Source organism: Lipotes vexillifer, unplaced genomic scaffold (assembly GCF_000442215.2).
Source record: "Lipotes vexillifer unplaced genomic scaffold, Lipotes_vexillifer_v1.1 scaffold327, whole genome shotgun sequence".
Lineage (NCBI taxonomy): Eukaryota > Metazoa > Chordata > Mammalia > Artiodactyla > Lipotidae > Lipotes > Lipotes vexillifer.
In genome coordinates this window covers 3,871,521-3,895,294 of record NW_006771143.1, presented here as the reverse complement: position 1 = coordinate 3,895,294, position 23,774 = coordinate 3,871,521, and the positions used below count along the sequence as shown (strand labels likewise).

Here is a 23,774-nt window from a genome sequence, read left to right as displayed (position 1 = left end):
TTTTTTTTTTTTTTTTTTTTTTTTTTTTAGTATAGTTTTTAGCACTTGTTATCATTGGTGGATCTGCTTTTTGGTTTGGTTTCTCTCTTCTTTCTCTTTTTTCTCTTTCTCTTTTTTTAATAACTTTTTTATTTTTACTAATTTTTTTCTATTTTAATAACTGTATTTTATTCTTTCTTTCTTTCTTTCTATTTCTACCTTTTCTTCTGAGCTGTGTGGCTGAAGGGGCTTGGTGCTCTGGCCGCGTGTCAGGCCTGAGCCTCTGAGGTGGGAGAGCCGAGTGCTGGACATTGGTCCACCAGAGACCTCCCGGCTCCACATCAAATGGCGAAAGCTCTCCCAGAGATCTCCATCTCAACGCTAAGACCCAGCTCCACTCAACGACCAGCAAGCTACAGTGCCGGACACCCTATGCCAAACAACTAGCAAGACAGGAACACAACCCCACCCTTAGCAGAGAGGCTGCCTAAAATCATAATAAGGTCACAGATACCCGAAAACACACCACCAGATGTGGACCTGCCCACCAGAAAGACAAGATCCAGCCTCATCCACCAGAACACAGGCATCAGTCCTCTCCACCAGGAAGCCTACACAACCCACTGAACCAACCTTAGCCACTGGGAGCAGACACCAAAAACAACAGGAATTACGAACCTGCAGCCTGCAAAAAGGAGACCCCAAACACAGTAAGTTAAGCAAAATGAGAAGTCAGAGAAATACACAGCAGATGAAGGAGCAAGGTAAAAACCGACCAGACCAAACAAATGAAGAGGAAATAGGTGGTCTACCTGAAAAAGAATTCAGAGTAATGATAGTAAAGATGATCCAAAATCTCGGAAACAGAATGGAGAAAATACAATAAACGTTTCACAAGGACCTAGAAGAACTAAAGAGCAAACAAACAATGATGAACAACACAATAAATGAAATTTGAAATTCTCTAGAAGGAATCAATAGCAGAAAAACTGGGGCAGAAGAACAGATAAGTGACCTGGAAGATAAAATAGTGGAAATAACTACCACAGAGCAGAATAAAGAAGAAAGAATGAGAAGAATTGAGGACAATCTCAGAGACCTCTGGGACATTAAACACACCAACATTCGAATTATAGGGGTCCCAGAAGAAGAAGAGAAAAAAAAAGGGACTGAGAAAATATTTGAAGAGATTATAGTTGAAAACTTCCCTAATATGGGAAAGGAAATAGTCAATCAACTCCAGGAAGCACAGAGAGTTCCATACAGGATAAATCCAAGGAGAAACACACCAAGACACATACTAATCAAACTATCAAAAATTAAATACACAGAAAAAATATTAAAAGCAGCAAGGGAAAGCAACAATTAACATACAAGTGAATCCATATAAGGTTAACAGCTGATCTTTCAGCAGAAACTCTGCAAGCCAGAAGGGAGTGGCAGGACATATTTTAAAGTGATGAAAGGGAAAAACCTACAACCAAGATTACTCTACCCAGCAAGGATCTCATTCAGATTTGACGGAGAAATTAAAACCTTTACAGACATGCAAAAGCTAAGAAAATTCAGCACCACCAAACCAGCTCTACAACAAATGCTAAAGGAACTTCTCTAGGCAGGAAACACAAGAGAAGGAAAAGATTTACAATAACAAACCCAGAACAATTAAGAAAATGGTAATAGGTACATACATATCGATAACTACCTTTAATGTAAATGGACTAAATGCTATCATAAAAAGACACAGACTGGCTGAATGGATATAAAAACAAGACCTGTACATATGCTGTCTACAAGAGACCCACTTCAGACCTAGGGACACATATGGACTGAAAGTGAGGGGATGGAAAAAGATATTCCATGCAAAAGGAAATCAAAAGAAAGCAGGAATAGCAATTCTCAATTCTCATATCAGACAAAGCAGACTTTAAAATAAAGACTATTACAAGAGACAAAGAAGGACACTATGTAATGATCAAGGGATCAATCCAAGAAGAAGATATAACAATTGTAAATATTTATGCACCCAACATAGGAGCACCTCAATACCTAAGGCAAATGCTAACAGCCATAAAAGGGGAAATCGACAGTAACACAATCATAGTAGGGGACTTTAACACCCCACTTTCATGGATGGATGATGGACAGATCATCCAAAATGAAAATAAATAAGGAAACACAAGCTTTAAATGATACATTAAACAAGATGGACTTAATTGATATTTATAGGACATTCCATCTAAAAACAGCTGATGACACTTTCTTCTCAAGAGCTCATGGAACATTCTCCAGGATAGATCATATCTTGGGTCACAAATCAAGCCTTGGAAAATTTAAGAAAACTGAAATTGTATCAAGTATCTTTTCTGACCACAGCGTTATTAGATTAGATATCAATTACAGGAAAAACACTATAAAAAATACAAACACATGGAGGCTAAACAATACACTACTTAATAACCAAGAGATCACTGAAGAAATCAAAGAGGAAATAAAAAAATACTAGAAACAAATGACAATGAAAACATGACAACCCAAAAAACTATGGGATGCAGCAAAAGCAGTTCGAAGAGGGAAGTTTATAGCAATACAATCGTACCTCAAGAAACAAGACATATCTCAAATAAACCACCTAATCTTACACTAAAAGCAATTAGAGAAAGAAGAATTTTAAAAAACCCAAAGTTAGCAGAAGGAAAGAAATCCTAAAGATCTGATCAGAAATAAAAAGAAATGAAGGAAATGAGAGCAAAGATCAATAAAACTAAAAGCTGGTTCTTTGAGAAGATAAACAAAATTGATAAACCATTAGCCAGACTCATCAAGAAAAAAAGGGAGAAGACTCCAATCAATAGAATTAGAAATGAAAAAGGAGAAGTAACAACCGACACTGCAGAAATACAAAGGATCATGAGAGATTGCTACAAGCAACTCTATGCCAATAAAATGGACAACCTGGAAGAAATGGACAAATTCTTAGAAAAGCACAACCTTCTGAGACTGAACCAGGAAGAAACAGAAAATCTAAACAGACCAATCACAAGCACTGAAACTGAAACTGTGATTAAAACTCTTCCAAAAAACAAAAGCCCAGGACCAGGTGGCTTCACAGGCGAATTCTATCAAACATTTAGAGAAGAGCTAACACCTATCCTTCTCAAACTCTTCCAAAATATAGCAGAAGGGGGAACACTCCCAAACTTGTTCTATGAGGCCATCATCACCCTGATACCAAAACCAGACAAAGATGTCACAAAAAAAGAAAACTACAGGCCAATATCACTGATGAACATAGATGCAAAAATCCTCAACAAAATACTAGCAAACAGAATTCAACAGCACATTAAAAGGATCACAAACTATGATCAAGTGGGGTTTATTCCAGGAATGCAAGGATTCTTCAATATATGCAAATCAATCAATGTGATAAACCATATTAACAAATTGAAGGAGAAAAACCATATGGTCATCTCAAAAGATGCAGAAAAAGCTTTCGACAATATTCAACACCCATTTATGATAAAAACCGTCCAGAAAGTAGGCACAGAGGGAACTTACCGCAACATAATAAAGGCCACATATGAGAAACCCACAGCCAGCATCGTTCTCAATGGTGAAAAACTGAAACCATTTCCACTAAGACCAGGAACAAGACAAGGTTGCCCACTCTCACCACTATTATTCAACATAGTTTTGGAAGTTTTAGCCACAGCAGAGAAGAAAAAGAAATAAAAGGAATCCAAATCGGAAAAGAAGAAGTAAAACTGTCACTGTTTGCAGATGACATGATACTACACATAGAGAATCCTAAAGATGCTACCAGAAAACTACTAGAGCTAATCAATGAATTTGGTAAAGTTGCAGGACACAAAATTAATGCACAGAAATCTCTGGCATTCCTATACACTAATGATGAAAAATTTGAAAGAGAAATTATGGAAACACTCCCATTTACTACTGTAACAAAAAGAATAAAATACCTAGGTATAAACCTACCTAAGGAGACAAAAGACCTGTATGCAGAAAGCTATAAGACACTGCTGAAAGAAATTAAAGATGAAACAAACAGATGGAGAGATCCACGTTCTTGGATTGGAAGAATCAACACTGTGAAAATCACTATACTACCAAAAACGATCTACAGATTCAATGCAATCCCTATCAAACCACCAATGGCATTTTTCACAGAACTAGAACAAAAAATTTCACATTTTGTATGGAAACACAAAAGATCCCAAATAGCCAAAGCAATCTTGAGAACGAAAAACAGAGCTGGAGGAATCAGGCTCTCTGACTTCAGACTATACTACAAAGCTACAGTAATCAAGACAATATGGTACTGGCACAAAAACAGAACTGGAGATCAATGGAACAGGACAGAAAGCCCAAAGATAAACCCATGCACATATGGTCACTTTATCTTTCATAAAGGAGGCAAGAATATACAGTGGAGAAAAGACAGTCTCTTCAGTAAATGGTGCTGGGAAAACTGGACAGCTACATTAGAACACTCCCTAACACCATACACAAAAATAAACTCAAAATGGATTAAAGACCTAAATGTCAGTCCAGACAGTATAAAACTCTTAGAGGAAAACATACGCAGAACACTCTATGACATAAATCACAGCAAGATCCTTTTTGATCCACCTCCTAGAGAAATGGAAATAAAAACAGAAATAAACAAATGGGACCTAATGAAACTTAAAAGCTTTTGCACAGCAAAGGAAAGCATAACCAGAATTTTTTTCTTAATTATTTATTTTATTTATTTTTATTTTTGGCTGCATGTGGGCTTTCTCTAGTTGTGGCGAGCGGGGTTTACTCTTCGTTGCTGTGTGCGGGATTCTCATGGCAGTGGCTTCTCTTTGTTGCAGAGCATGGGTTCTAGGTGTGCGGGCTTCAGTAGCTGTGGCACACGGTTTCAGTTGTTGTGGCTCGCAGTCTCTAGAGCGCAGGCTCAGTAGCTGTGGCGCCCAGGGTTAGTTGCTCCACAGCATGTGGAATCTTCCCAGACCAGGGCTCAAACCCGTGTCCCCTGCATTGGCAGGCATATTCTTAACCACTGCGCCACCAGGGAAGCAAAAAGACAACCCTCAGAATGGGAGAAAATATTTGCAAGCAAAGCAAGTGGAAAGTGACAAAGGATTAATCTCCAAAATATACAAGCAGCTCATGCAGCTCAATATCAAAAAAACAAACAGCCCAATCCAAAAATGGGCAGAAGACCTAAACAGACATTTCTCCAAAGAAGATATACAGATTGCCAACAAACACATGAAAGGATGCTCAACATCAGTAATCATTAAAGAAATGCAAATCAAAACTACAATAAGGGGCTTCCCTGGTGGCGCAGTGGTTGAGGGTCCGCCTGCCAGTGTGGGGGACGTGGATTCGTGCCCCGGTCTGGGAGGATCCCACATGCCATGGAGTGGCTGGGCCCGTGAGCCATGGCCGCTGGGCCTGCGCGTCCGGAGCCTGTGCTCCACAACGGGAGAGGCCCGCGTACTGAAAAAAAAAAAAAAAAAAAGAAATCTACAAACAATAAATGCTGGAGAGCATGTGGAGAAGAGGGTACCCTCTTGCACTGTGGTGGGAAAGTAAATTGATCCAGCCACTGTGGAGAACAGTATGGAGGTTCTTCAGAAAACTAAAAACTGAACTACCATACGACCCAGCAATCCCACTACTGGGTATATATCTTGAGAAAACCATAATTCAAAAAGAGTCATTACCACAATGTCCATTGCAGCTCTATTTACAATAGCCAGGACATGGAAGCAACCTAAGTGTCCATCGACAGATGGATGGATAAAGAAGATGTGGCACATATGTACAATGGAATATTACTCAGCCCTAAAAAGAAACGAAATTGAGTTATTTGTAGTGAGGTGGATGGAATTTGTCATACATAGTGAAGTAAGTCAGAAAGAGAAAAACAAATACCATATGCTAACACATATATATGGAATCTAAAAAAAAAAAAAGGTTCTGAAGAATCTAGGGGCAGGACAGGAATAAAGATGCAGACATAGAGAATGGACTTGAGACATGGGCAGGGGGGAAGGGTAAGCTGGGACGAAGTGAGAGAGTGGCATGGACATATATACACTACCAAACCTAAAATAGATAGCTAGTAGGAAGCAGCCACATAGCACAGGGAGATCAGCTCGGTGCTTTGTGTCCACCTAGAGGGGTGGGATAGGGAGGGAGACACAAGAGGGAAGAGATATGGGGATGTATGTATATGTATAGCTGATTCACTTTGTTATACAGCAGAAACTAACACACCACTGTAAAGCAATTATACTCCAATAAAGATGTTAAAAAATTTTTTTAATTAAAAATAAATAAAAGTTAAAAATCAGTGCAAGCAGAAAACTTTGTATTAATTTATCACTCACACTCTGGAGACTCTTTCATTACTTGCAGACTTATTTCCAGAAATCATACATTTATTTCTACGGCAAGCAGGATATCCTATATCCAGGAAATCCTATATCCAGAATGAATATTAAATGGATATTCATTCCTCTGTATTAGTACAGATACTTAAGAATGAACACAGCAATATCTTTATTCCTATTATTTTTAGTGATTTTTTTTTTTAAGGACCAAAATATTCACTTGGTCCTCAACTCTATTCAAGGCAGGTAATTCCTTGCTTTCTGAAAGCTCAATAATGTCCAGAACAAACAAATAATAATCAGAGCCTACATGGCAGTAAAATAATATATATTTTAAAAAGTCAAGATAGGTACAAAATATGGAAAAAGATAGAAGGAAAAATAGAAAAAACAGCTTTTTTAGTTCTAATAGGGTCACAGCACAATATGAATAAGATCAGAAGAGTACTCTTACTGGAACTAGCTAACTAGCTTTATCCTAAAATTTCTAAGGGCAAGAATAATTTTGAATTTTGCTAGCAAAGCATAAGATAAAATGAATACAGAAGATTCAACCTTTTCTATCTTTTTTTAAAAGGACGTAAAAGGGCAATTTTTTTTCCTGGAAGAGCATAAAAACGATTGATATGTTACTTACATTTTCTAAATTTAAGCACTCCAGGTGAATGAAATGCTAAACAAACTACAACTTCTATTTCCTGAATGGGAAAAACTATTAATTTCTGAAGTTTACTGTGATTCTTGCTGGAAACATAGAAGAGGTAAGGCAGAATCAGCACATGAGCAAAGATAAATTGGCCTTGGAGTTCACAATTTTCTCAGTCATTTCTATCAGCCTTGATATAGTTTTTAGTACACTCACATCTTCTTCTCAGAGTGTTCCAGTCTTGGTGTCTTCTGTCAAGAGTGATACCCAGAAACAAACCTAATATCAGACTCTGTTAGGGAGGAGTAAAGAACTATGAAGGACTTTGTTCTGGATACTGTATTTCTATCACTGCAGCTTAAGATCAAATCACCCCCTAACTTGTATTGGTCTGTTAGTCAACTTGAAAACCAAAATTCAGTTTGCCTACCTGCTAAGTGACTGGCTTTTGCACAATAGATGCATAGTATCTTTAAATCTATGCCTTAGCAAAAGTATAAAAAATTAACATGATCTCACACTGAAGAATTATTCTCAAAGTAAAAAAAAGGTTTATTCTCAAAGTTAAAGAATGGAAAAGAAAATGTCAAATGTTTGAATGCAACTTGTCTTTTACCTTCAATCGATCTGGCCCACTCACCTGAGCAGAGAAACTTCACTTCTACCATCTAAGCTTTGCACACTTCTGTCACATTACAACCTGTTCTGTCTATGGTCCTGGTACATTTAATGTTCTGTTGTTGAGTTTATTTATTGTTTACTATAGTAATAAACAATTATAAGATATAACAGTCTTGCTATAAATATGTAATTGTTCAGTAAATATGTGACAACATATGAAATGTTATGACTATGTAAATGCTTCACATAAAATATATTATTGTATAATAAAATGTTATATTTAATTATATAGCATATATTACATATAAAAGTATAATATATAATACACATTTATAATATATAAACATTATAATACTATATACTATAGTACTGTATATAATACTACCATTACTTTCTTTTCTAAAACTTACGGGGAATGCTCTACTCCAAAAGCTGAAGTGTCTCAAAAATAAACTCTGAAGGCAGGCAATGCCTTTAAAAGTTAATAGTTTCCTAAACTAATGTGTTGTTGGTTTTTTAAAAAAAATGTACTCTGTCTTGTATTCTCCACTCACTTTCTTCATTTGAAGGACAGTTTCTTGGGTTCACAATAAGTTCTATTTTTATACTCTAAAATCCTAAAAACCCTAAAATATATAAGCTTCCTTTTTTTTCCTCTCCGTTTGAAACATGGATAAAAGACACTGTATTGGACAAAAAAATTGGTGAAATTCTTTTTCGTAAGTGTAGCAAGAGGTCCAGGTATTTAATTGAATAATTGAAAATAACATTAAAATAACAGGAAAGGTACAAAGGGCCACTTGCACCTGCTGCTTTATTCATGCAACTTTTCTATATTAAAAAAAAAGCTGTAAACTGCTATCAAATAATTATAGTTTAAGCTTCATTTCCATTCAGACTTTTTGTTTGGAAGCTCTGAAAATTCTAGGATAATAAAAGTATTAACAGACTAGATGTTCTTCCACAGCAAGTTCAAAATACCGTATTATTATTTAACTGTGGTTAAAACAAAAGCCATTTTACTATAGTGCTCCACACTTCCGTAAAATGTTGCTAAACAATCTGTAAGTAAACTACTGCAATTTAGAAAATAATATCTCCTACTTTAAAAGGCCACAACTAAATTATTAGTTTAAAAAGGCTTATAGGACCAGCAGTGTGCTAGGCCTTTGAGTACTAGAATAGGAAGTATAAAATGAAAAAACGCAAAAGCAAGAAAGGGTGATGATTTTGATGAAATAAAAATTCTGACAGAACATAGGAAAAACAACGCCTAACAACTACTATTTTCTATAGTCTGTTAATTCAGTTAATACGAACAAGGATTAAGAAAGAAACTTCCCAAGCAGATAACTCTCTTTCTCCACACTCAGAAGTTTCAGCCTTGCCTGACAAAAGATTTGAAGTCAAATGTAAAGTAGACTCAAGATCAGGCTAACCTCAGGTAGAGCTTTTAGCTATGGATGTTATGAGGTACGAACATTTAGCAGCTGTATCACTGGTGAATTGGGAATAATGTGTTAAACTTCATAAATAAAAACTTTCTAGTCGAGAAAGCACATGCCCCAACATCTGTTCCTACTAGCAACCAGAAAATCTTTTTTAAATTTCAGGGTAGTTTTTGCCTAACCATAAAAGCCAATCCTATGCTTTTATTCTTTGCAATGTCACAACTCCAGGCCATGAATCAAAAAGAGAAATTAACAGTTACATTTCTGAACAGTTTGGGGAAAATAAAAGGTTGAGACTTTAATAGAAACATAGTAAGAAAACAGTTAAACCGGAAAAACATGATTATATGAGTGTTAAGTGCTCTCATACCTTGCAGATAGCTGTGTAGATCAATACAATCCTTTTTGAAGGCAATTTGACAAAAGGTTTCTAGAGTCACTACATTATTTATGACGTTTGATACAGTAATTCCAATCCTAGAAATCTATGCTAAAGAAATAATCTCAGAGATTAAAAAACGGCTATAATCTCAGAAATTAAAAAAGGGCTAAATATATATTAATATGTTCCTTGCAACATGATCCAGACTAGGGAGAACCCATTGGAAAAGAATCCATTGATATGTTTAAGAACATTACAATATAGCCACAAGATGGAAATTTTATACAGGCATTAAAATAACTATGTAAAAAATATATTCTATAAAATGTTAAATAGAAAAGGCAGGAGATAAAATTAGTTACAATCCAAATGCATATACAATTACCTTTAAGGTATACACAGAAAAAGTACAAATGAAGTAAATTATAATATTATTAATTATACTAAGAATGCAGGGTTAATGGGTGATTTTCATCATCGTTTTGCTTTTTCCAATTTTTCTAAACATTTAATGAAACTTGTATAATGCATAAACAGAATTTGTGAAAACAAGTAAAAACCTGATTTGGAAGTAATCAAGAGTAATGAGGAAATAATCAAATTATATCTAGAATTACACTTTTTTTTTTTTTTTGCAGTACGCGGGCCTCTCACTGTCGTGGCCTCTCCCGTTGCGGAGCACAAGCTCCGGACGCGCAGGCTCAGCGGCCATGGCTCATGGGTCCAGCCGCTCCGCGGCATGTGGGATCTTCCCAGACCGGGGCACGAACCCATGTCCCCTGCATCGGCAGGCGGACCCTCAACCACTGCACCACCAGGGAAGCCCTAGAATTACACTTTTTTTTAAAAAAAATTGAAGTATAGTTGATTTACAATGTTGTGTTAGTTTCAGGTATCCAGCGAAGTGATTCAGTTATACATGTGTATATATGTATATATCTATTCTTTTTCAGATTCTTTTCCATTATAGGTTATTACATCTAGAATTATTCTGACTCAAATAAATATAGATTATAGAGAAAATTCAATTAAAGTGGATACATATTAAAAATCAAATATATTTGTTCAATGTGTATAACTCAATCTGATCTAAAAAAATGTTTCATTCTATGTAGCAGATGAGCAATACATTAGCTATTTTACAAATTTAGACATTTAACAAAGAACATGAGGCATTTAATTTAGACATTTTTAAAAAGAACATTAAAATAGCCTTCCTATTGTCTCATATATACAATTATATTACTTGCAGTTTCTATAATTTCATAATGATTTTCACATATTAGATTTACAAAAATACCATTTGTCTTTTCTCCTTTCTCTGTTTTATAAATGAAAGCAGATTTAAATTTCTAAACCATGACAAGTTCTAAAGAAAAAATATATAAAAAAGAATACTTTATCCAGTCATTCTTTTCCATTATACAACCACTAGATGTATACTTTTTGATAATTTACATTGTCTTATGACAATTCCTATAGCATAAGAACCAGCAAAAGGACAAAAACATATCTCTAAGCAAAGATTTGAGGAGGAGGATGAAAATGACTAGAACGTTAGAAATAGAAACATATCACCCTCAGCGTAAGAACCCAAACTATATTATCGAGCAAAAATTGTTAATTCCCATAAAAATTATATGAATAAACAAAACTAAGTACTTAGTACTACTCACAATTAAATAAAGTAAGAAAAATACGAAGTCATTTACTACACACCAGACATTGTAACGAGGCCTTTTAAATAAATTCATGATTCAACTTAACGTGGCCATTATTTACCATAGGATTTACTACATTAAAGCCACATTACAGGGGCATTTTTCACATGTCTACTTTCTCCATTAAATGGTAAGTTCCTGTGGCAGTACTGTTTTACTTACTGCTAACTCCCACCCTTCTTGGCACAAGGTACACATCAGGTGTTTAATACATGCTGAATGAATTTAATTCGCTACAGATAGGGTGGCTCTACCTCCCGAACTGCCCAGGATAGGTCTGGTTTTGCCTGTGGTATCAGCATTATTAAAAACAGTATACCCTTTTGCTTTCAAAGTGTCCTGATTTGGACCACAAATTACCTGAAAATACGACTGCATGTAAGTTAAAATTCTTTCTAAAATGTCATTAAAATTTCCAGAATGCAAAGAATGAATGAGCTAAGGCACTAAGCACTGTCAAATAAAGTAGCAGAGGCACTTGTGTTGCTCGCTGGTCTCAAGAGAAAGCAAGTCCTATGTTTAGAGATTCTTCCAAAAGCTAATTTTCCATTTATACCAGCACTGAAAGGACTCTCATTTCAACTGGGGATGCAAGGAATTCAGAAGGCTTATACTGTATCAAGCATTACACCTTCTACAGTTCCATATTGACTAAATAAAGAAAAATTGCAATGAATCTGTATATCCAAAAGCACCTTTTGAGAGAGCATCCATTTATATTTTTAATGGTACGACTGGAATAGACTTCATTTTATTCTTCTCTATCCATAGAAGAAAGATTTTATACGACCAACCTTCAGAAAAACAGTAAGGCATAAATAGGGTTTAAATGAGCTCTGAAATTAAGTAATTTATTGACACATAAATACATTTAATTAAAACACTCATTTTGTTACGGGCTGAACTGTGTCAACCCCAAAACTCCTATGTTAAAGTCCTAACTGCCAGTACCTCAGAATGTGACTGGATTTGGAGACAGGATCTTTAAAGAGGTAACTAAACTACAGTGAGGTCATATGGGTGAGCCCTAATCCAATATGCCTGGTGTCCTAATAAGGAGAGATTAGGACGCAGATACACACAGAGGGAAGACCATGGGAAGATAACAGGTAGAAGACTGCCATCTACAAGCCAAAGAAAGATGCCTCAGAAGAAACCAACCCTGCTAATACCTTGATCTTAGACTCCTAGCCTCCAGAACTATGAGAAAATAAACCTGTAAATCCACATAATTCAGCAAACCAATATTTTCAAATAACTAATTCATATTACGAAATGATGCATGGTGGAAAAAAAACCCACTTAAAGGGCAAGAAAGGCCACTGGATTTTTGTAAAACAGAGAACAAAATGTTCACTGATATGGTTTCAGATCCTACTTGCAACTAACCTTTAAGAAACCACCACTTGCTGAGCTTTGGTATAGTATCAAAGAAGAATATTCACAATTATCTGAAAAAGGCTATGGAAATACTCCTCTCTTTTCAAATTACACAACCGTGTAAGGCTGGATTGTCTTCATATTGTCAAACAAAGCAATATATTACAAAAGGCTGAGTGTAGAAACAGATGTGAGAATCCAGGTATCTCCTTTTAAGCCAATCTTTAAAATTAAAAGGTCTGCAAAATTATAAAACAATACCATTCTTCTTATTGATGTTTTTGTGTTGGAAAATACATTTTTAATAAAATTATGTTATTGGTGTAAGCATGCAATAGACACTACTTTCATTAGCAAATGAATTAAGAAGTTTTTAAACAACTTCTCAGTTTTAATTTCTAATACAGTAATTATCAGTAGCTATAACCTACATAAACAAAAACTCTTTGAAGTCCTTGTTAGGGGCTGAATTGTGTCCTCCCCACACTCATTTGTTGAAGGCCTAACCCTCAATGTGACTGTATTTGGAAGCTAGGGACTTTAAGGAGGTAACTCATAAGGATGGGGCCCTACTCCTGTAGGACTGGGGTCCTTATAAGAAGAGGAAGAGACACCACAGGCCTCTCTCTCTGAATCCACTTAGAGGAAAGGTCATGTGAGGACACAGCGAGAAGGCACCATCTGCGAGTCAGGAAGAAACGTCTTCAGACCAGAAACCAACCCCACCAGCGCCTTGACCTTGGACGTCTAGCTTCTAGAACTGTGAGAAAATAAATATCTATTATTTAAGCCACTCAGACTTTGGTATTTTGTTACGGCAGCCTGAGCAGTCCCTGATATTGTTAAAAGCTTAAAAGGGGTCCTGAGAACAAAAAATCTGAAAAACACTGAATTAGACAGTAACTATTCAGCTGTGTAAATTAAATGTTTCTACACAACTTCTTACTTCATAATTACAACTTGGAAAAGTAATCATAATTTTCATTAGCTATCCAAAGTAGAAAAAGGGAGAAAATTAAGATCAACTCTAAATGAACCTTTTTTAACTTGATGTACACAACTGTATGCCATTTGAAAGCATATGAAAATGGGGAAACACACTGTAAATGAATTAACGCAGGCTGCAAAAGCGCCTGCTTTTCATTTTCAGGAAACCAGGCTTGTCAATCTGTTTGGCCTAGCACAGACTAACTCTTAGAGTACTTGTTAAGTCTATTCACTTTCTGAATATAAAATGAGACATAAAACAAAAGAGAAAAACATTCGGTTTTCCTTCATGAGAAAAAAATAACCAAAAAATTCCAAGAAGACATGAAGAAATCAATCAATAAATTGACAAATATACCAAGTGCAATTTTTTTAATCACACAAAACTTACCAAGAATATAGAGAAATAATAAAATAATAGTAAGAAACTCAATTTCCATATATGCAAAAAATGAAAGATTCTGCTCTCCTAAAAATTGTAGTTGATAATGCAAAAATGGTATCAAAGTTGTGGAAGTCACCCAAGAAGGAAAAAAAAATTTTTTTTTTATTGAAGTGTAGTTGATTTAAAATGTTTTGTTAGTTTCAGGTACACAGCAAAGTGATTCAATTATGTGTGTGTGTGTGTATACATGTATATATATTCTTTTTCAGATTCTTTTCCATTACAGTTTATTACAAGATATTGAATATATTTCCCCATGCTCTATAGTAGTTCTTTGTTTTTTATTTTACATATTTAAGAATGAACATTTTAATAGTTATGGGCCCTTAAGTAATTATTAAGTTATAAAAGCTTAGATGAGTGGAAAAAATGCATTTACGTCAACAAGTTTCTGAATTTCATGCACACAAATATGTTGTTGGGTTGCTTTTTAATAACATATAAATTGTGCACTCAAGTACTACAGTTTTATGCATAGTAGTATTTTTAATCTAAAAAATCAAGCAAAATGCTTAATTTCTAAGGCTCTAATGCTAGGAATAGCATTCAAAATTCCATTTTAATAAATTTCATTTCATATAACTTTGTATGTAAAGAAAACACTAATTCAACTTGAGCTAACTTTTCTCTTGGCTCAGTGTTTGTATGGAAAAATAATTATGCAGTCCGTTTGGAAAAATATAATCAATCCATGGGCATGCAAGTATCAATTTTATCTTATGAGAATTTCTCCATGTTCCAGTTACTTCATTCCTTATTACATGCTGCAAAAAGCAGTAATAATTTTTATAGCCAAATATCACTTCATAAGATACCAGGTGGCTGTCAATATTTACCACAGAAGTCATGCATGAAATTTAAACATTACAAAAAATGACTTACCAGTTGACACTCCTGAAATATGCACATTTTCAGAATGTTCTGCAAGAGCACCATTTCCTAAAATTAAACATAATGAATAAACTAATTTCCAAGATAAAATTAAAAAAAAAGTTTCAGATTCTCCCTCTAATAGAAAAACAGGTGCATAGAGCTACTTGTAATATCCAGAAATGAAATTAAAGTCTCTTACAATAATCTTCAAAACAGTACTATGCAGCCCAAAATTATAATAGTAGTAGGGAAATCAAAATGTTTTGGAAATCACAACAATGTAGTGTAATATAAAGGCCAAATATATAGATCTGATTAATACCAGAAAGAATTTTCTATCAAGTTAATAGGCAAAAGATAACTTAGTACTATTACCAGAAAAGAGACAATCACATACTTTTTAAAAACAGCATTCCTCTAAAAGCATGCTTAATTAGTCCAGAATGTGCTTACTGCTGGGGTCACACATGGTGTCCCATGTCCTATGTTTTGCATTACCTTCTAAATCCTTCAATATCTTCTCATCAACAACTCTAACAGTCTTTAGAGTAGGGACATGATTATACCCTATTTTGGTAGCCCCTGATTTTCTACACCTCCTACCATAAAGTTGGGCAAATGGAAGCATTCAAGTAACTTACTGAAATGAGTTACTAAGTGTCACCTAGTAAAATAAAAGTGGTTTTAAAAAGACTCCCATTTAAAGTAGAGATTATTTACTCCTTTAAATTAGTAAAGTGTCCCTCAGCTGTTCTTTTTAAAATTTTAATTTAGTTTTATTATAAATTATTTCCATCTACCTCTGTTCTTTCTTTTCTTTCTACAAGCTGCTCATCATTACTTCTAAAGTTTTCTCTCTCTCTATGCATTAGGTCAATTTAGCAACACAACAGTTCAGGAATCCAGCTGACAGAGAAAGAATTCTCCCTGGAGTGGGGCAGGGGAGGAAGCTAGGTGGGAGAAACTTAGATGGCAAAAGCAGAATTCTCTTGATGGTTCAAAGAGTAGAGACAATAGCAAATATTATAATTAATAACTTATCTTTTACAACCATCACACTTCTATGGTTGCTTGATTACTGTATAGCATCCCCCAATGCGCTAAGTTCTAGGACAGCAGAATCTGTGTAAACTTGCCGCATCACTGTATGCACGGTTCCTAGAACAGAGCAGGTGCTCAAAGAGCTAACAAATGATGAATAAATGAGGGAGTTCATGATGATTAAATGAAATCATGCCAATTAAGCACTTGATATAGTGCCTGACACACAGCACTGAAGAGGAATTCATTTTTGTAACTGTGTAAAATCTATTTTTACTATTACTAAAGAATAAAATAATAGTGATAAAACAACCTTCGTAGTTCAACTATAGCTACAGCCTTCAAAATGAAAAGAAATGTTATGTTTCCCTCCATTAAAAATGATACAGTGGAAATGGTGACAAAGGTGTGTAAGCTATCTTTATTACACAAATCTGATTACAGTTATTTATTTAAGTACTGTGCATTAGTACCACAGAAGCCACAACTTATTTTTCCTAACAATGTTAAATGCTACAGACATAGAAATGAAACTACTAGAAAGCTCCCACATTATTTCTTTAATGTGTACAACTTATGAAAATTGGTATCCTAAACAAAATGGTATAAGAAACTGATTCAATAAAACAACTAACAAGATTTGCCAAAGGTCAGTATAAGTTGCCTAAACCTTTGCTACTTACAAGTATATCAGCAGTACTGGCTAATATTACCGGGAGCTTATTAGAAATGCAGAGTCTCAGGCCTTACCCCAGATTACTGAATCAGAATTTACATTTTAACAAGATCATCCCCCACTCCCAGTGATTCGTATGCACATTAACATTTGCGAGCCAACAGCTTAAACCTTCTACTTCTATAGTAGATACAACTCCAAATTAAAGCTGTGTAATTTGTGACCCTAAGGTTTCCAATATCCTTAAGGCAGCATATTAAATTATCCTCAGGAGAGTTTTAATATTAGATATATTTTATACATTAAATTTTTATTCTAACTCAGTAAACAGAGTAAAGATGGGTAGAAGGAAAACAATAACATAATGCAGTATCTAAGACTGTGAATTCTGGACTAGATTGCTAGGATTCTAACACCAGCTTCACTTCTTACTTGCTGTGCAATTTAGGGCAAGTTACATAACCTCTTTGTGTCTTACTTTCATCTCAAAAACAGAGCAGATAATACCTATCTTATAGGGCTTAGTAGAATTCTTTATAATAGAAAAAAATAGAACTTAATCTACATCTCCGTCAGCATGTAAATGAATAAACTAAAAACAGGCTTACAATAAAATATTCAAAAAACTGAATTAAGTAATTCTATATGTACTCACTTGGAAAGATATGCACGTTGAGTTAAGTATGTTTCAGAGTAACATTAGCATATGCTCTAACTTTAACTTTTAAGTGATGTCTGTATAGTTACTGTGCACGTTACATAGGCATATATGTACGTACATGCATTTGCACACACACACAGAGTCTAACGGTGTATACAAACTGAAATTAGAGAGGAAGGCCTCCTTTGTATACTCTAGCACCAACCGAATTTGCTACAACAGGCACAGAGTTCTTTAAAAAATTTATTCATATTATCAAAAGAAAAAGGCGAAGAGACTATAGTTCATTCCCCATCATTCCAGATAAAGAGGTCTGATAAATACTGTGTGAAATAAAATATTATAATTTCAGAAGTATTATTCATGATTTAAAAAACTGAAATAACAGTACTTTAAGACATAAAACATGATACTATTGCTAATTTCCCACACATTTACTCTAATTTAAAACAATCTGATTTAGAAGTTAAAAAATCAATGGTAATTTCTAATAACATCAAATAACTATTCCTTTCTTTGAGATTACATTATTAGATATTTCTTATTCTAAGTATCACATGAAGTAAGTGGGCTACTTAATTTAGGTGTTCTACCATTTTCACAAAAATGCCACTTACAAAATACAATTATTTCTATGTTATAAGCAGAGAGCACCGCCCCAAACTGCTTTGTTGATATAAAGCTCACTATATTTTCCCTAATGTCCCACCCTGAACTCCTGAGAGAAGAAAACCCCACACATATGAGGACGTACACACATCATCTCCTGACTTTAACTACATTGCAGCCATGCTAGACATTCTCATAGAAGTCACCCTTTAAAGGTGCCATATACTGGAAAAATATAGTCTGATAAAACATTACTTCTATAACTATGCATTAGCAGCTGACTAGTTAGTAGACCAGCTAATTAACTAGCACTCCTAGAAAACAAGAAAAAGTTTCATTATCACCTAAATCAGGAAATAATTTTTTACGACTTGACTCTTTTTTTAGTCCTACTAACCAAATACCAAAGGTAGTCAATTGTCCCCATTTATTATTCTTCTTGCCAAGCTGAAACATGGTTTTGTAGTTTTTTACTGCAATACAAGAGAGAATCTTCTAAAAGAGATACGTACTCTTTTAGGAAAAGAGGTCATAGGGTAGTGAGTTTGAGCTCTGGAACCAGACTCTGTGGAATCAAACCTCAGCTCTACTGTTTAGTCAGTCATGAGTCTTAACTGAATGATTTCTCCTAAGATTTAGTTTGCTCACCTGCATAATCAGAATATCATCATTAACAGGATGTCTAAGTCTATGGTCTCTGCGTCCCTCTTGCTTTGTATCTTTCTTTCTGTTTATTGTTGTTCTTTTTATTTATGAACTAAAGTTCTTAAAGAAGAGCTGATAAAATACAGCTAAGACGTGATAGATACGTGCCAGCCAAATCCTAAGTGCCTCACAAGGCTTTCCTCAGCTCATCCTTAAAACAACAGTTCACTTTACAGGTGAGAAAACCAGCTTATAGCAACTTAGTAAGTTTTTCAAAGAGCTAGTAATTGGATGGATTAAAATTTCAAATTCACAGTCATTAAGAAGTTTGTGTTCCTTACTTTTTTTAAAAAAAAGAATTTAGACATGAATATACTTCTTGCTTGCAAAAGAAACAGTACTTAACTTTCAGAGTTAAAACCCACCTGCCACCAGCTATTCCAATTTGTTATGGGGGAAGACCTGGTTTAAAAGTTAATGAGCAGCAGTTACAAGTAACTTATATGCTCAGCATCCTACAATCTCATTTTCACTGTGCAATGAGAACAGGTATCAAACATCAAAATATGTACACACATATATACACCCCCAACATCGTTCCTATTTTACTTTACTTAAAGAAAAAGTCCAAAATCCTAATGAGGCTTACCAAACTCTCCACCCTTCGAGTCTTCCCAACTACTCCAAAACCTTCATCTTTTGTGATTCACTTTTCCACTCTATTTTCCTCTCCAGAAATATTAGATTTCTTTCAGAAAAGGGTCAGCTGTCTCTCCTGCCTTTGGACCTTTCTTTAATATATTCTTTATTTAGGAAGGCATCTCCTGATTCCTCCATACTAGGTTACGTCATTCTATTATAGGTTCCTAGAGTATCTAATACTATCACTTTTTGAAAATTTATTACACTTCTGTTATCTGTGTAATGTCTATATTCCCCACCAGATCTTAATCTTGGTGGGGGAAGGTGGGGTGGAGAAGTGTGATGTGGTGCTGGGACATAGCTGGGTTTGTTTTGTTTTGTAACCCAGTGACTAGCAGAGAAGATACTCCATATCTGCTCAAACACATGAATGAATGGTAGGTTGACACGTAAGTAAGAGGCACCCCTGCCCCTGCCACCAGAGTTGATAATCTATTGAGAAAATAATTTAAAACATCTGGAGCAGAAGCAAACAATATAAAACCAAACTAAAATTAGCAAGCTTCTTACTCAAGTGGGAGGCTTTTCTACTAAAAATGGGAATGGAAGATAGGAGTGCCCACCATGATATTAGCCAGGGCAATTAGATAAGAAAAGACAATTATAGGCATAAGGATTGAAAAAGAAGAGGTAAAAAAAGAAGAGGTAAAACTACATCTATCTGTAGATGATATGATTGTGTAACTATTTAAAAAACCCAAGACAGTCAAAAGAAAAAGTTATAAACAATATGAAAATTAGTAAAGTAGCAGGATATAAAATAAGCATACAAAAAATCAAAAGCCTTTGGAAATACGAACAATGGCCAGTCAGAAGATACAGAAGACACAATTCTTGGTAGCAACAAAAAGATTTTTAAAAACTCAAACACAGAACTCCTGCTGATGGTCATGATGGAACAATGGGGTAATGGACCAGCTTTCTGCAGGTAGAAAGCTAGTGCAATAAAAGAACTCATTCTGATTTGTTTCCCTTTTCTCAGAGATCACAGTCTTACACTGTTGTCCCGTGTCTGAAAAAGTTGGAAAAAACATGTTAAAAAAAAAAATTCAGACACAGGACAACAGGCAGTCCAAACCGAGAAGAATAGAAAGAAATCCACAGTGGACTTACTGTTGCCATTTTGTTCATTGTTTTCTGGCTTTTTTTTATAATTCCTTTGTTCCTTTTTTCTTCCCTTGCTCTCTTCGTTTGTGATCTGATGATCTTCTGTGGTGGTCTGATGAGATTTCTTTCTCTCTTTTGTGTATCTACTATAGATTTTTGCTTTGTGGTTCTCATGAGGCTTAAATATCTTATGTTTATAACAGTCTATTTTAAGCTGTTAACGTTGAATGCATACTAAAGCTCTACCTTTTTAAGCCCCCCCATTTTATGTTTTTGATGTCACAATTTATATCTTTTCACCCTGAGTATTCGTAACAAATGTAGTCACAGTTACTTTTAATACTTTTATCTTTTAACCTTCATACTAGACTTACAAGTGATTTACTCACCCCCAACACATTAGAGTATTCTGAATTTAACTATACATTTACCTTTTCCAGTGAGATTTATACTTTATGTTTTCTTGTTACTAATTAGCACCCTTTCATTTCAACTTAAAGTCCGTTTAACATTTCTTGTGAGGCGGTATGGTGGTGCTTGCTTGTCTGGAAAACTCTTTATCCCTCCTTCAATTCCGAAGGACGATTTTGCTGGGTAAACTATTCTTGGTTGGCAGTTTTTTTCTTTCAGCACTTTGAATGTATCATGCATCTCCCTTTTGGCCTACAAAGTTTCTGCTAAAAAATCTGCTAAATAGTCTTATGGGGATTCCCTTGCATGTAACAAGTTTTCTCTGGCCACTTTTAAGATTCTCTCTTTAACTTTTTATAATTTAATTATAATGCATACAGCTGTCTGCTTGATGTTGTCCCATAAGTCCCTTAAACTATCTTCATTCCTTTTCATTCAAATTCCTTTGTTGTGTGTGTTATTCATTAAAGGATGCAAAATGCTGACCACAGGAATTTTAAAAAGTAGTCATTTCTGGTTAGGATGGCTATTTTATTAGATGTTGTTCTAGTATGCAGACCAAATTTTTCTAAATTGTGCAAAGGGTATAAGAGAATTTGTTAGACCCCTGTAGAAGCTACTAAGCATTTGCCTCTGACATTTCTACTATCAATCTGTAAAGGAAATAAGGTTTGCTAACATTGTTCTAACCAAATTCATATGGCCTGTACATTTATTTCCTTTCCTAGGTATTCATAAACCACTTCTTCTCTTTTGTATAATCTTCCCTAGAGCGAGTATCACTAATTGCTGGTTTGTGGGATTCTCATCCCTCCTGCCCCAGTTTGGAAAATCAAAATTGCATTTCCTGTTTCCAGTCATCTGATCTTTCTTTCCTTCTCTCATTCCTGGGAAGTCTTAGCACCTAAGTCAGAACTCTTTAAGTTATTTAGAATACCTGAATGAACTCCTATAATCTCTGCACATATGTCCTTCAAGAAGGTTTTCAGATATAGTTACTCTTACCCTTTCGGTTTGAAGAGCATATTTGACAGAGGGGACATTAAACATCACCAGCGTTACACCATCTGCCCAAGCGACAGCCCTATAAACTTTTGTTATTCTTTATTTTACAAAGACATGTTTATAAGACCATTTTGTTGTCCTTGGTATTTTTGCTGAACTCAATCTTGCATTTTCTCTATATTAGTAACACTTATAATTTATTCTTGGTTAAATATCCTTTTTATCTTGGAAATACGTTCTTAATTAGTCTGAATTCATTGAGGAACCACTAATTTCCTTAGATTTTTTTGCCATTCATTCCTTTTTGGGATTGTTTGTGATTTTAATAACCAGAAATCATTTTTGAGAACTTAATAACATCCCTGGACTTTCCAGATTTTCATGTTGTGGAGGCATATTAATTTTTTTTTCTAAATTACTTTAGAATCTATAGGGTTTTTTTAAATATCTTTATTGAAGTATACTTGCTTTACAATGGTGTGTTAGTTTCTGCTGTATAACAAAGTGAATCAGCTATATGTATCCATCTATCCCCATAACCCCTCCCTCTTGCGCCTCCCTCCCACCCTCCTTATCCCACCCCTCTAGGTGGTCACAAAGCACCAAGCTGATCTCCCTGTGCTATGCAGCTGCTTCCCACTAGCTATCTATTTTACATTTGGTAGTGTACATATGTCAATGCTACTCTCTCACTTTGTTCCAGCTTACCCTTCCCCCTCCCCATGTCCTCAAGTCCATTCTCTACATCTGTCTGCACCTTTATTCCTGTCCTGCCCCTAGGCTCATCAGAACCATTAGATTCCATATATATGTGTTAGCATACAGTATTTGTTTTTCTCTTTCTGACTTACTTCACTCTGTATGAGAGACTCTAGGTCCAACCACCTCACTACAAATAACTTTCGTTTCTTTTTATGGCTGAGTAATATTCCATTGTATATATGTGCCACATCTTCTTTATCCATTCACCTGTCGATGGACACTTAGGCTGCTTCCATGTCCTGGCTATTGTAAATAATGCTGCAATGAACACTGTGGTACATGTTTTTTTTTTGATTATGGTTTTCTCAGGGTATATGCCCAGTAGTGGGATTGCTGTGTCATATGGTAGTTCTATTTTGAGTTTTTTAAGGAACCTCCATACTGTTCTCCATAGTGGCTATATCAACTTACATAGAATCTATAGGTCTTAAGCTCTGATTGTGCTCAATCTCATTTTTTTTAAAGTGATTATAATATAGTTATTTCTACCTGATCAAATAAGGTATAGAGTAGTACACTGTTAGGGACTGAATTCTGTCACCCAAAATTAATATGCTGAAGCCCAAATGTCCAATGTGACTATACTTGGAGATAGAGCCTTCAAGGGGATAATTAACATTAAAGGATGTCATAAGGGTGACGACCTAATCCGAAAAGACTGGTTTCCTTAAGAAGAGATATCAGATATCTCTGTCTCATCTGCACACAGAGAATAGGCCACGTGAGGACACAGTGAGAAGGACACTGCAAGCCAGGAAAAGGAACCTCATCAGAAACCAACCCTGACAGCACCTTGATCTTGGACTTCTAGCCTCCAGAACTGCAAAAAAATAAATTTATGTTGTTTAAGCCACCCAGTCTGTGGTATTTTGTTATGGCAGCCCAAGCAGAATAATGTACACACTTTCCCCAGGTCACAGCTGAACTAAGATGTCTGCAAATGCCTTGAGACTGTATGAAAAATTCAGTACATTCTTCTGAAAACAGGCTTCATAGTGTCTAACAAATACCTATAATGAGACGTTTCGTGCAAAGAAAGGTTAAGAAGTCCCTTGGAGACAGAATTTATTTTCCTACTTTATTTAATTACTGGTATTCTAAAAGTATTACTTCTACGGCTTTGTAACTGCAGGTATTCATTTTGGATTTAATAGACTTTTATGAACTGGCCTGAACCCACCTGCCACTTAAAATAATAATGATCATTTACAACATTACTTTTTATGGAAATAAACATTCTAATTTTCAAACCACATTCTTTTT

The 23,774-nt window shown here is 35.1% G+C and overlaps 1 protein-coding gene across 2 annotated transcripts in view; it reads right to left on the bottom strand.

Moving 5' to 3' along the window:
- The window catches only part of LRP12 (LDL receptor related protein 12), an 84,688-nt gene that overhangs the window by 30,562 nt on the left and 30,352 nt on the right, over positions 1–23,774 (bottom strand). The window contains exon 2 of one of the 2 annotated variants that reach the window (XM_007446544.1): positions 14,902–14,958. The exons of the other annotated variant lie outside the window; for it this stretch is intronic. Within the exon in view, the coding sequence (XP_007446606.1) occupies positions 14,902–14,958 (57 nt within the window). The remainder of the gene's footprint in view (positions 1–14,901; positions 14,959–23,774) is intronic. 2 annotated transcript variants of the gene reach the window in all.